Here is a 14692-nt window from a genome sequence, read left to right as displayed (position 1 = left end):
CTTTTTCATACACTTTGACAAATGTGTCGACTCTGAGTTTAAGGCCTTGACGTCCTTATCAAAACGTTGCTTATTATCAAAGCGTTTTGAAAGTTTTGGATCCAACATGCTCCGTTCTGCAAGATCTGAAACCAGATTAGACCAGGTACTAACTCTCCAGTTGGAAGCATCACTTTCATCTTCTCTGGAAGGCCTCCAGTATAGACTAACATCTAGGGCTGCAAATAAAGATTGTTTTAGTATCAATTGATGTGCATCTTTTTTGATTAGTTTAGTCTGAAACACTGAAAAAAATGGGGGAAAAATCTGATTATGTCTCTGCAAGTCAATTTAAAGACTAAAAAATGGTTTATTTAATGTATCTAAAAAGTGAGGCTTCTATTTTTTAATTATTTATTTTGCCTTCCTTCCTCAGGTGCACTCCTACTTCCTGTTATATATTCTACCCACCTTTCCTAAATTCAATAGATAAACCAAAGGAAACAGATTCGCTGTTTAAGTACCGCACCACTTTATCTTCGAGCCAAAACTGTAGCAAAGAGTTAGTCTGTGGTTCTTTTTTTAAGGCTACCACCTGCGCTCCTCCAACTGCAGAGTGAACAAATCTTCGGAGCAGACCTTTATCTGATGTCCTTGTTCAGCACTGGGCTGTGATTTATTAGCCTCTGCACCCACAGCTCTCCGTGACCTAACAGACCCTTTCTCTTATCCTGCGTGCAGGGTGAGCACTGCTGCAAAGGGCGACCGCGCACCCTGCAGTCATGATTCAAGAGCTCCCTCTACTGATGTACCTTGGTACTGCATGTTTAAAGTGACTAAAACCTGCTTTATTTCGCTTGTGTGATTTGTGAGTAAAGTTTGCATGAGGATGAAATAAAATAAAAGTCCAGTAATCTCACAAAAGTAGTTTATTGTGCCTCTTACTGTTTATATGGCTTTTCTTTGTATGACAAGAGTTGACATAAACAGAGGGTAGACAACACCTTGGCCATGTTGAAAAAACAAAAACATAAAAACAACATAATCTCAATGTTCTGTCTGCATTACCATCATTAACGTCATGACAGCCCAGCAGAGAGAAAAGGATGAGGTCGTCACACAAGAGCTTTTTGTGTGACAGCACCATGCCGAGGACATTCACCCAATGACTGAACAGGTTAAAGCATTCACACACACACACGCCCACGCACACACACACATACGCACACATGACTCAAAAAGAGGAGACCTGCCCGTATTCAGGAGACGGGACCTCTCGCCGCTACAGAGAGAATGTTCATATTGCTTCAAAGAGAGACCGAAAAAACCCCTCTGTGCTGTACATCAGCCGCGCTCTCCCAGCTGATCGCCAACAGAGACGTTTTGGCAATAAAGAAATGATACATGAGAACACATAATCCTCTGCAGCTCCTTTAAAGAGAGAGGTGAGGATATACACAAAGAAGACAAGATGATATAATGGCTTTTGGGATGAGAAGGCAGTTTGCTGCATGGATGCCAGCGCGAGCACAGGCGGGGCAGTGAGGATGATGATGATGATGATGATTTTTTTCCCGCTCCTTTGGGAGAGTCAGACTGGCATCCATGCTGCTTTTCAGACTTGTCTCCTTCTATGTACACGCAGGGTGGAGTGGGGGGGTAGAGCTAATCAAAAAACGGAGTTAAGAATACACACATAAATATTGCCTGTTCCTAGCGTGCCTGAGAGCAGCGTTAGGGTTTGGTCCTTACTGAAAAGCCCTGAGTCTGATTCCAAAACATCTTCCATAAGGATTCCTGCTTTGACTTTGCATATGTCTTCGATCGTTGTGTTGCTGCATAATGTTGCTACTGTGTGTGGATGTTGAATGTGTGCGTGTGTGTATTTGTCTTCTGACATCATCGGGGAGTGCTCAAATGTTGATTGTTTTTCATGTTTTGTTCATTTTGGACATGCTAACGGAGATTTTAAGCCCGAACAGAGGATCACCAAAGTGCTACATGTACGGTGTAAAAAGTAAATCTCTGTCCGAGCACTCCATCTACATCTGCTACGGCTGAGGGTCGAGTTCAAGGTGTGTGTGTGAGCGTTAAATAGAGATCCAATATGTGTTTGTGTTCGTGCATGTGTGTGTGTGAGGATTGCTGGATCGTGGCTGGAGTCCCTGCCAGTAGTCAAGCTCCGAAAATGACTTCCTAACTTTGGCACAAACATACTTACTTTCCACATCGACAGCTTTAGTCGGCCGCAACGAGCGCTAAATAGAATAATGCCAATTCCCTGATAACAGAAACTGATTAAGTCGCTGCAACGTAACACTAGTCCTCTGGGTTGATTATCATTGACATCCACAGTGAGCCAAAGTGCCCAACAAAAAAAAGCCCCCAGCTAAGCATATGTAGCTGCTAAGGAAGACCCAGCCAGTTCTGATTACCCTTTCTTTCCCTCTGAATATCTTCTCAGGAAAGCTCTTCAAAGAAAAAAAACTTGTCTACAGGATTCATATATAAAACCAGAATAACAAATAAAGACAAAAATATAATGGTATATAGATATGTATGGACTTATTCATAAATTGAAAATAAAGAAAAACTAAAAATTCAAAAGCAATAACCACAAAGACAAAAGATAAGCATACTCGATTTGGTTTTGCCCTGTACTCTTGTTTTCTTTGAGAAATGTGCTTGTTGTTGTAAATCCATAGAAATCACCTGCTCAGTTCTGGTGTCTGGTTTGGCCGTTCCCCTATTCAGATATTAACAACAATAGTGGAAAACAGAGCGACATTTAGCTTTCTCAAAGAGGTTTACTTCCCTCTTGGCTACGCCAGGAGTTCATATGGTTTACTGTCATCTCTCCTTTACTTTATTTCTCTGTAGTTCACTTGTCATGGACCATGAGGCCTGAGTTAGAAAGTGTCTGTACACATAAGGCTCTGCTGTGCTCCGCTGTGGAGGACACAATGATGTGCAGTAAGGAGAGAAAGGGGGGGGGGAGGGAAGGCCAGCATTTTGTTGAGGTGGGAGATCGAGTGAGGTTGTGTTGTATGTTTATGTATGTGTATGTATGTGTGTGTTTGTGTGTGTGTATGAAATGCTGTGTTCACTGCGCCCTCCCAACAAGGCCTTTCCTCGACCCATCTATGGCATCCAGCACCCCCCACGGCTCCCCGTCACTGTCCGAGCCCCTGTCTCGCTCTTCGTCCCCCACGTCGTCGTCGTCGTCTTCGTCCTCCTCCTCCGGCGACGGCTCGCTGCCGTTCTCTGTGGCCCAGCTGTCCTCCTCGTCCTCGGCCTCCTGCTTTAAAACCAGGGCTGGAGGCGGAGGCGGGGGCGGTGGAGGCGGAGGGGTCGGGCTGTCGTTGCTTTCTGTTTGGTCCTCGAAAGCCTCTGGGTTCTCCAGCATCTCCCTGATCAGAGGAGGCATCGGGCCTGGGATCTCCATCTTCAGAGTGATGGCTCGCTCTGCACCTGGAGGCACAAACACAGGGCGATGGTCGATAATTAGTCCTCAGATTATTAAAACACTGCTCCCCTTCTTCATAGAGAACACAAGTGAAGCTAGTAGACGGTACTCTGCTAACCTTTGAGTGTTACTAATTACAGCGGTTACATCTTTTATTAAAATCAGATTGGGTTCTCGGAAGTGATTAAGTCATACTAACCCTTTGTGCTGATGCCCCTGAGGTCGGTGATCTTCATCAGCATGCGGGGGAACATGTGAGGTTTGTTGGGGCGACGGCGGCGTGCGTAGATCTTCAGAGCCTCGAGTAGAGGCTCTTGCAGCTTATCTACTTTCTGGGGCTCCTCCAGATCCATGCGGTCTGATGAAGAGAGCAGAAAACACATAATATGCTCTATTATTTAGCAGAATTGTACATATGAAAGACTAGTACAGACATAATTTTACACATCAGAGCAAATACACAGCTGGGATTGTCAGTGTACGTGTACGCTGCACTACCTCCACAAATGAGGCAGATGGCGCTGAGGAGGCCGGTTTCTGTGTCGTCCATCTCCAGGGGTAGAAGCTGGCCAGCAAAGGCAAACACCAGGTCTGTTAGAGGTCCGAAGCCGGCGTTGTGCATCTGAGTCCGGTTCAGAGTCAGGCCATCTGAGAAGGTCATAGTGTCCTGTTCTGGGGTGTAGCGTGTGCAGATCCTCAGCATCTGAAAGAAGGGGAAACACTTTGTTAATAAAAGTATGATGCCAAAATTAAATTAAAAAGTGTTAGCTCAAACTGATTTGTGTGCAACTGTTAACACAAAGTTCCTCTCTCTTTTCATGGCTCAGTTTTATTTAGGGGAACTCTCCTGCACTACCACTTCTCACCACCAGATGCCAGTGTTTCCTCATGTCCTTTAATACCTAATAAAAAGGGTTCTGCTGTGGGAGTGAGTGAAGAGCACAAAGGGGAAAAACAAAGACCCTGCTTCCTCACCAGTATGTCCAGGCAGGCTGACTTCAGCAGAGTGATCTGGTCAGCGATGGTGAGGGTGGTGAAACCTGGCAGCCGCTTGGCGAATTCCACAATCTTGATTATGCATTTGGTGGAGAGCTCGCTAAACTTGTCCCATAAACCGAGATCCAGCTGGACGCGGTGGTCTGAGCTGGAGTTCTGCACACACACACAAACACACACAGAGAGATCAGTATGCTGTCACAGAGGTGGTGTGCAACCTTGTTTGCATCAAGGGCGAGCGTGTCCGAGCCTGACAACACATTTACATTTAACATCAATCACAAGAGGAAAAAAAAAATCCATTTACATGTTGCATCAATCACTGTGAGGCCACACAGATGGCTTAATGGGGAACTGAATTAGTTAAAGCACCACTATGTTGGGAAAGCTACGGTGAATTTACGTCTTTAGGAGCCTTCAGTGACGGCATAGCTTGGTTGCCACACACGATATGATTGTGAAGTAGTATGTCGTATGTGTGTGTGTGTGTGCGTGTGGGAAACTTACTGTGGTGTATTTGCCCAACTGGCAAAGTGATGGGAAGGTTTCTTGGTGAGCTTTGCTGACTTTATTGACGAGCTCCTCTAGCTCCCCGCTTAGCTCATAGCTCTCTGGCAGCACCACCTCCTCCTTCACATCCTTCTTCTTCTTGTTTCTGTCATTGCGCACCGCTAAAAAACAAAGAGACAAAGAGGTCAGACAAGAGAGTCGCCACCACTTCATACTAAATCTTCAATGTTCCTCTTCGTTATCTGTGATCACATGTGAAAACATCCACCGCACTCGTGCTCTCTGTCCCTGTCAAGGACTTTTGTTGTCGCTGGTGGAAACCTGAACTCAGCAGCAACTGAGGTTTTTCTTAACAGTATCAACATATTTCCTTTAGCACGGCGCTGACACCGGCTATCTCTTTCTTATCACCCGCTCTCTTCCTTGTCTATCTCTCTGTCCACTTGACCGGTGCACATAAGCCAGGCCTCCTCTCCACTCTCTCCCTCTCTCTCTGCCTCCTCTCCCTCCTCCTCCCATACTTTCCTTCCTCTCAGGATATCCAGTAATAGCAGAGGCACAATGTGATCCCGGTCTTAACACACATCCCACAAAACATTACACCCACATACATGTCCCACGGGCTCTGTGAAGGGCAAGAAACTGCCGCTTACACGCAGCCATCCACACACAAGGTCAAACTGAAGGAGGGCACAAAACTGTGGCACAGATTGGGCAGACAGCGTGAATCCTGTCGCCATTAACTTTGTCATCACTCAAAATCTTGTTTTCTGCTCTGTTGTCCTCATGAATGAAAGCAGTGTCTGTGCCGGCCAGAGGGCGAGGTTTTGTGGTGAAACAGGAAGTCAGAATGATTTTCGTGAAGCGATTAGTCATATGATTGGTACAGTGCCCAGCCTCGCCTTGATCACCACCCCTGGTAGGCTCATCATCTGCTTCTGTCTCTGTGCGAAATAGTTTCCTGGAGCCTCTGAGGGAGCTTTTACAGATCAATAAGATCACACTGTGAGAATCAGGTCAGATCTGAGCCAAGCAGAATTTAAATCACCTGCTTGGCAAAGGTAGCCAGATACATCACACTGGATCTTCCGTCTGTGTGTGCACACGATTCTGTGTGTGTAAGTGAGTGAATATTTATGTTTTCTGTCCTTTGGGACTATTTTTCCTGGAGGACTCACCTTCCTTGGACATGCCGACCTCAAAGCACTTCTGCAGCCTGCAGTACTGGCAGCGGTTGCGAGTGACCTTGTTAATCTGACAGTTCTTGTCTCGGTGGCAGGTGTACACCATGTTCTTCTGGATACTGCGACGGAAGAAACCCTGGAGCATCAGGAAGCAAGAGACAAAAGGGGAGAGGGCAAGAAAACGACACAGGCGTTGTTTTTTAGAGTCAAGTCATCAAATCAGCAATGTGACATTTAAACTGTTCCTCTTTCATAACCACACTTTTTTAATAAACTTTAGAAAAGGGAAAGCATTTGAACTTTCCTGGATTATTACAACTTCACTTTCTTGTTCTCCATTTTTAAGAAACGAGCTGACCTATTTTACAGAAGCAGATAACTTTTCTTCTCATCTTGATCAAAAAGCCAGACAGCTCAGAAACCCAGCGTTTGTCTGAATATAAGAAATAAATCCAGACAAAGCAGAGCTCAAAAAGGATCTGGCAGGTTCTTCTCACCTTGCAGCCCTCGCAGGAGCTGACCCCGTAGTGGTACCCTGAGGACTTGTCCTGGCACACAAAGCAGGGCTTGTAGATGCGAGGTGGGGGAGGCGGAGACGGAGAACTGGGTACCATCTCCTCCGAGCTGGTGCTCTGGGTCTCCACCGCTATGGATGAGAAGAAAAAAAACCCCAGAGATGAGTGTCACAAATCACTGTCGACAGCTACCGTGCAGTCTGAAATATCACATGTGCACTTGTGGATACATGTAGCAGGCGAGGATAGTGAGGAGTTTTTAAGTGCATTCAAACGTGGTTTGACAGCTGACAGCGTTTCCTCTTTCCTTGTGATTTGTGAGGTCAGAAGGAGGTCCAGAGAAAGCGTTTGTAAACCTTTTGTCTGAAGGCTGGATTCAGATACAATTTTATGTTTTTAGCTTCTCTCTATGTGGGACCAAATGGATAAAGAAAGTTTAAATAGAGTGTGAAGCAAACAGGCAACAGTTTTTCTTCCCAGACACTAGGTACCACCCTAAGGGGTAGCAGTCAAGTGCATATTTGGGGGGATTAATGTTTCGTGTGAGCACACACGGCAACAAAGGAAGTATGACTGTCTGACAGCAGAGACAAAACTGTTTTTTACAGCAGTAAGCAAGAGTGCTGTTGATTGACAGCTTCTCTGATAAGGCCAGGTAAGAGAGTGAGCTGTTGCAGCCTGAGAGTCAAATCTGGCTCTTCCTCATTCCACGGAGTGACAACTGCACATGATGACATCTTGCACGCACAGAGAAGACACATGTCAAACACACATGCGTGCAAAGCAGGGTGTAAAGCTCTCCTCCCAACTTTTCAAACTGGCCGGTGACGTCAGCGCTACCTCGAGTCACATACTTGCTACGGTACATTAAACTTCGCTCTATTCCGAAGTGAACACACATATAAGCGCGTTTAGAAGTTCAAGTGTGCAGCGTGTGGATTCCATACTTCCCCTGAGAAACATAAGCTGCTGCACACACACACACAGGACCAGACCGTCACCACACATGCGCGCCTGCACAGACTCAGACACACATGTTGCTCGGGGGAAGTATGGAATCCATACGCCGCACACTTGAACATCCACTCTTTCAACTTTCACCCTTGGTTACCCTCAAACTTCAACCCCCCAACTCTGCATCCCACCACCCCCTGACACACAAACCCTATTTTTCTCTTGTTTCCTGGCCCTAAATTCCTCAGTGCAGCCCTGCCAGGTTTTAATAGAGGCCTCGGCTCGTAAGGCGGCCTATAAAGGCGGTCCCATGGCTGGACTGGAGGCCCCAGCTCGGCTGGCCCAAACTTTATTGGGACTCGGTCACCTTGGGCAGCTATTCACACCACCAGCTGTAGCTCCCAGCCCGTAAAAAAAAAGCCAATCATAAAATAAAAAACAGGGAGGCTCTAAAATTCTAACTTTTACTGCCCCCACCTCCCCCCAGCACCTTCAATGGAAAGCACAGAGGGCTAGCCTAAACTTAACCTACAACCCCCCTCCTCCTCCCCTCTCTCACACCCAAGGCTGAGGCAAAAACCACCAGCTTGGCTTTTTACAAGAGAGGGGAGACTTCAAAAAGAAGAAAAAAAAGAGGGCATAAAAAGAGGAATTTGATAAAAAACAGAGAAAGGGGCAGAGGGGCAGAGGGGGAAAGGGGGAGGGCGGGACACAGTTGCTCCTGAGGGCAAGTCTTGTTCAAGACCAAACTGACCATTACTGCCACTGCTGCTGCTGCAGCTGCTGTGACTGGCCAGCCGCTGCCTCATTAATGATAGTAACAGAAAAAATGTCAGACATTTTCATTTGTAGCCTGCTGCTCAAACATCTGTTTTTCATATGTGTTTTTATATTTGACTATTCAGATTCTGCATTGAAATTCCTCCTTTGAAAGGCGAACTTTGCTGGAGGCAAAGATGTTTTCCATTAGTTTTAAAGCGATCCCCGAGCCAAATGTGCAAATCAATCTAAAACCTGAAGTTTACGCCCGCTGAATGTTTCTGCAGCAGTTCTCATATCTCCCCGGCCAGAATGAAACAAAGCAGCAGGGTCAGTGGGAGAGCAGAAACCCTCTGAACGTGCCATGAACCTCTGTGTTTATGCAATAATAACAGCAGCAAATGAGCCTCCAGACCGAGCGCTGACAACCCCTTAGAAAAGGACAAACCATATGTGGCGTCAAGTAACGAACACTGAGTGACGCCGTCTAAATGGAGAAAGAAAGCGGGCCAAAGAGAGAAAGGCCTATGGTGGAGAAAACTCTGGAGAAATACATCAGGCTCCGTCAACACGTCGAACCTGGTTCCTGCCAGAGAACATGACTCCTGTACCCGCCTCCCAGACTTCGCCTCATTCAGCCCGCTCCATCCAAATCCCCCGCACCACTTACCCCAGGGCGCCACAGTGAGAGGGCCCATTCAGGCGGCCGCTATGAGCCCCTTTCCTCAGTCTCCTCAACTCAGCTCATCACTGTTTAGAAAACAAAGCCCTGTGAAATGAGAGGCCCTCCTTATCAGCGCTCTGAGGGCCCGGGGCACCATTTGCATGACAATCCGCCGGCCGAGGCCTGTGAGCCGATGACAGACGGATGAGATGAGAGGAGCGGGATAGGTGGGTGGCTGCTGTTGTTGGGGGAGGAGAAGAGGATAAGAGGCGAAAGAAGGAGGGATAGCTGGGTTACCAGTAGCCACTGTTCGTTTCCTGCTCGGTATCAGTTTACTCCCTAATCCCCTCTCTCAGTGCTCTCTGGGCCCAGCTGCACTGACCAGGCCTAATCCCCTGATCACATAAACACTGATACTATTCAATGCCTACAAAATACACACACACGCACACTGGAGGATAATATTCACTAGCAAACAAGCAAACACACACAACAATCCCCCCCTCCCTCCTCTACATTCCATTAAAGTGCTCCAGCCTGAGTGGGATGTGCAGTTCATCATTCTCCACAACCTCATTAGATGTGAAATGTAACTGCACACGACAGAAATAGCTGTTTGGCTGAAGGTGACTTCAACTAGGTCAATTACATTAAATTCTAGGTCATGTCAGGCGGGCCCGGCGACGTCCCTGTAGGTTCAACAGATACAAAAGGAGAGAGAGAGGGAGAGAAAAGGAAGGGATAGTATGGAGAAAAACAAGCGACTTCCTGGAAAGACTGAAGCTGCCTGTTGTTCAGTCGACTGGAAAGGGGAGTGTTTCTAATGTATGTGAGCAAAGGCATGACAATGCAGCTCGTGTTTTATGTTGCAACACACTCCGTTTTAACCCAGCAGCATATGACGTTCTGGCAGGTTAACAAGTTTTCTTTCACAATAGGCCTGCAGATTTTGTCTACGTGACTCGTTGGTGTGATTGAATCTACTGTTCCAGGAGTCTAGTCTTGGCATGTGGGGGCAAATGCACAGGCGTGTTTTTTAAATGTGGGGATGGCGTACATACAGTTCAGTCCACGAGTGAGTGGCACGGGCATATGTGTGTTCAGTTAGTGTTTATGTCGTTGCCGTGTGGCGCGGATCACTCCCTGCCGCCTCTATTTGATTTGCAAATGTAGGGCTGTTTGTAACAGTGCAGCAGTGAGTTCCCCATTAAAATATCCTGTGTGTGCATGTGTGTGTGTGTGTGTGTGTGTGTGGATGTAAACCTACAAGCACGGGCATGTGGGGGCCTTTGTCTCCGTCTCTACCTTCATTTAACAGCCTGCAAAGCTTGCGTGTTCTTGTCGAATGCGCGGAGCAGTAAAAGAGTGTGTGAGACTTGGAGGGAGTGTGTGAGAGAGGGGCACACTGTGAAAAAGAGAGGGGTGTGTGCTGGGCAGACAGGAGTGGCAGAAGGGGAGCAGATTGAGAGAGGATGGTGAACAGTGGGCTGGAAGACTTGCTGGCACGCTCCGGTGGGGGCCTTTAGGGGGGGTGCCCTTGGCCTTCTACCCCCGCAGCAGAGGCTGCAGCACCACAGGGTGCTCGTGAGTGACCACTGAAAGGTTTCTATGAGGAAGTGGAATTCATGAAAGAGGAAAAGAAAGTACCACACCCTCGTGAGCGGTGCCAGCGCGTTTCACTCTCCTCCTCCTCTGTGTTTCTCTGCCCACGTCTTCCTGTCATCCCTCTGAGGCTTCTGCTACAATGCCCCGCACCCACACACACACACACACACACACACACATTTCCTTCCTCTTGTCAGTACCAGTCTTTCCGGAGGATCTCCGTCACTGCTTCTGTCCCTCGCTGCAACACCTTCTTACATGTGCAATCTCCTAATACCGCTGCTCTGTTCAAACTATTGCACTTGAACCACCTGCGAGCTTTTAGGTTGGAGGTCTATCACGTCTCTATTGTGTGAGTTACACAAGAACTCACGACGTAACCTGCCTGCAACTGAGAGAGAGAAAGTTTATATGGTGAAGGAGGCAAAAGCTGGTTGGGAGGGAGGAATGTGTGTGTGTTGACAAGACGATGAGGGGGGGTGATTTCATTAAAGGTGCTGAGCAGTAGCAACGCCTTTCAACAGCTGTCAGAAAGCTCATTACCTGGGCTCCTACACACACACACACACACACACACACACACACACACACACACACACACACAGGCCTGTAAAGAGGCCCGGCTATGCTGTCTTTTAAAACAAGCTCTATGATAAAACTAGGCTGCTGACCAGGGGGACGGTCCAGGTTTGAGAGGTGAAAACACACCAAAGTGGGCAGACATAGTGAGAAACCAGACATTAACACACACACACACCCTCCAGGAATTTACACCTTTCTGTCAGAACCCAGCAGAAAGTCATGAAACACACAGAGAGGCGGACACATGATGCACACGTACTGTATAATCCCAGACCAGACGTTCTGTATATGTCATGTACATTTTGGCGTGTGTTCAAAGCTGCTTTGAGCGCCGACGACAACAATTTGAGAGCGACACAACATGATACTTGCGCCCGAAATCCTCGCAACACACACACACATTTCACACTCCTTTATCTAAACTGCAGCAAAGAAGGCGCAGAAAGCAGAGCAGGGCAGGAAAGGCAGCAGGTGGGATAAGCCTGTATCCTCAGGGCACATTTTAAAAAGTGGAATTACCCTTGCAGTCTGGTGCTGCTCTCAAAACACCCTTTCTTCTTTACAGCACCTCATAAAGGGCCTTTTGATATTTTCTTGATGGAGTCGGCCAAGCCAACATTTGGCAGCGAGCACCCCCCTTTTCCTGCAACGCCGTCAAGAAACACACAAGTTGGCTTCAAACGCACAAACTTGCCCACCAAGCTGTTTGTCCCCGATGAACCCTGCATAAAAAAGTTTCCTTCACGTGTCCTTGTACCAAACCTGAGGAAGGAGGTATTAAAAAGTAAAGGAACCGTGTTTCAATGAAAGGATTTTTTGTCACCGGCCTTTTATGGCTCGTGCAGGAAAAAGCAGACAGTCAAGTGCAGATCTGTGGAAAAAATGTGCCCCCTCATCCCTGCGGTGAGCTCCAGCTGACTCTTCATCTGCCCAACAGAAGACAGTGACTGGAGAGTGAACCCAAACCTGGCAGTCGTGCGCTAGCCTGAGCCCATTGATCACGTCAAGAAGACAGGACAAGTAGTCACGGGCAGGCGAGGAAGCAGACAGAGAGCGGAGGCAGGCAGGCAGACAGGCGAGGTGAGGAGAGAAGAGAGCAGAGGAGTCATCGAGGCAAACCCAGAGTCTTTGATCCTCAGGTTGTTTCTCGTCCTCCCAGACTTCCTCTCACCATCTGTAGCCCCGGCTCTCACCTGTCTGTCTCTGGCAAGGCCGCTAGTGCTCGTTCAATTGCTATTGCTTCCTCTCCACAACAATAGAAACCTACAAAAGTAGAAGTAGCCGGGCCGTGGCTGCGGCCTCGCTGTCAGAGGAAGTCGGGGGGGAAAGGAGGATAACGTAAACAACAACAGTAGTATTCACTCCAGCTCGTCGGGGAAGCACCGCAGACCAAAGTGTGCAAACGCAAACCTCTTATTGGAGGGAACAAGCACACCCACAAGTAGTAGTGTGACAGTTCATTCTTTTTTAATATGTAAAGGTGCGAGCCCGAGAGTCTGCACGTACCTCACCAAGCGTTTCCTCTTTCTGTCCCAAAACTTTACCTCAAAACCGCTTCACAAAATCATGTTATGTCTAATGTCTTTTCTGCTTTTATTGTGTCCAGATTTGCACTACACACTAACTACCAACTATATTTTTCTCCTTTGCACTTTGAGTAAAAAACACCAAAGACTGAGACTTGTGTAAAATAGTCAGACGATCAATGACAGAGAAGCTAGAAAGTGGCTGCGGCTTCCTGTACTTGAGTAATTTGCAGTCCATTTGTAAGTGGTATTGCGACACAGGCACAAAGTCCCCTTAAACTGGCATTGAGTTTCACAGTCATAGCAGACGTAGGAGTAACTCTGAGAAACTTCTGCTTTGAGTAGCTCAGCCGAGCAATGATGCATAACAGAGTTTTTCACTTTTGCTTGGCAACCAACCACCAACAGGTTGCCCAACTCCGTGTCTGGGCGGAGGCTGTCAGCGCTCTGACAAGAAACTCAGACTGGGGCCAGAGAGTGATTCATTTCCTTCTCGGTCTGCCACTCGATGTATCGGAAGTTTCGTGCAAGACTAAAATGAGGCAACAGCATCAAATTTTGAAATTTTGAGTATTGCCATTCAGGGAATACGAACACGTCACTGAGAGAGCAGGCGATGCCCATTCAGTCAGTTCCCATAACAGCAGTCTACCCTGAACTCATTCAGCATTCCTGAACCAGGCATAAATCATCCCAAGCAGCCCCTAACTCCTCTCTCTGGATCGCTTCCTGTCTAACTGGCTGTCCGTTTGGCCGGCTGGTTTTCTCTCTCCGGTTTTTCTGGCAATTGTGAGATTCTGATAAATCCAGGCCTTCTGACAGGACGACTACAGCCAGCTTACATTCAATCACAGTAAAGATACGGACAGATTCTGTAGCAGCGTGCAGCCACAGAAGAGCACATGCTTTTTTTTAATGTGTCAATGCGTGCCAGCTCATGACTGTGTCATATCTGGGAATTAATTTCTTGTGTAAGTTTCAGAGTGACACATCGGCTGCAGAGGCCGACTGAAAGAGTGAGTGTGTTATCGTGCATTTCAATATTATGGTAATATTTCTGGTCTCTGCAGGCGCCAGATCGGCTGTCAGAGGGATAAAGAAACTGATTTAGATAGATACATTTCTACCAGAGAAACCTGGTTTCTTAGCCATGTTTACACTTAACAAGGTTCAGAACAAGGGTTTTACATGTGCGCCTGACAAAGAGCCAGCACAATCAATGTAGCAATGTGGAGGCAATTCAGTGTGATGAAAGAAAAGATCATTACTTCAACTTTTCATTCTTGTTCCCAAAGTAAATAAGCACAAAATGTGACTATAACAGCAACTAAAATAAATACGTCTGTTTCCACAGCTGTACCATAGAGAAGTCTGATTACTGACCAGCTGTATGTTAACTTTTCAAGATGTAAACGCACTCTCCTGTTTCCTGCCGTAACCTGATTTCTCCCATTAACCTGGTTTGGCACAAAAACACACACAAAGAGACACACACATGCACAGAGAGGCATCTGTAAAGTTCTCTATTTCCATTCATGTGCTCCGCGTAAAACGCACCGAACTGTCGGCTGAGCACACAATCACAGGCATGTCTGCTTACACACACACCTGTTCCTCCTCGCTGATCACACAGGCGAAACACACAAACAAATGAACTAATGCAGGGGTATACAAATAAGCTCATGCACCATTTCAAGAAAAGCCGGCATGGCAGTTGCAAATTTTGGCAGAATTTGACTAATGTCCAAGTGAAAACAACGCCAACAGGTCTCCCCCTCTCCGCCCCCCGGCCTCCCTCCCTCGGCCAACTCCTCTTCCATCACTCTCCACCCCTGAGCCCGGATAATAGCTGTACTACACCAGCCGCCCACCACTCCCTGCCAAACACTGTCGGCTGCGTAAACACAGCCCATTCATACGTACACAGAGGGAGGACGGTCGGGCTCGTCTGG

General features: G+C 47.3%; 1 protein-coding gene across 4 annotated transcripts in view; it reads right to left on the bottom strand.

The window, feature by feature from the left end:
* Positions 1-890: 890 nt before the first annotated feature.
* The window catches only part of rarga (retinoic acid receptor gamma a), a 41728-nt gene continuing 27926 nt past the window's right edge, over positions 891-14692 (bottom strand). For 3 of the 4 annotated variants that reach the window (XM_069659542.1, XM_069659541.1, XM_069659543.1), the window contains 7 exons: positions 6633-6781; positions 6130-6271; positions 4949-5112; positions 4421-4597; positions 3944-4148; positions 3645-3803; positions 891-3450 (listed from right to left, as the gene is read on the bottom strand). In XM_069659542.1, the coding sequence (XP_069515643.1) occupies positions 3083-3450; positions 3645-3803; positions 3944-4148; positions 4421-4597; positions 4949-5112; positions 6130-6271; positions 6633-6781 (1364 nt within the window). In that variant the 3' untranslated portion in view covers positions 891-3082. Of the gene's footprint in view, positions 3451-3644; positions 3804-3943; positions 4149-4420; positions 4598-4948; positions 5113-6129; positions 6272-6632; positions 6782-10294; positions 10305-14692 lie in introns of those variants that run through there. The other variant, XM_069659544.1, reaches the window with a different exon arrangement.

This window comes from Semicossyphus pulcher, unplaced genomic scaffold, assembly GCF_022749685.1.
Source record: "Semicossyphus pulcher isolate SPU_LCO1_2020_fin unplaced genomic scaffold, fSemPul1.0.p SCAF_13, whole genome shotgun sequence".
NCBI classification, from domain to species: Eukaryota; Metazoa; Chordata; class Actinopteri; order Labriformes; family Labridae; genus Semicossyphus; species Semicossyphus pulcher.
This window is presented reverse-complemented; position numbering and strand designations above follow the sequence as displayed.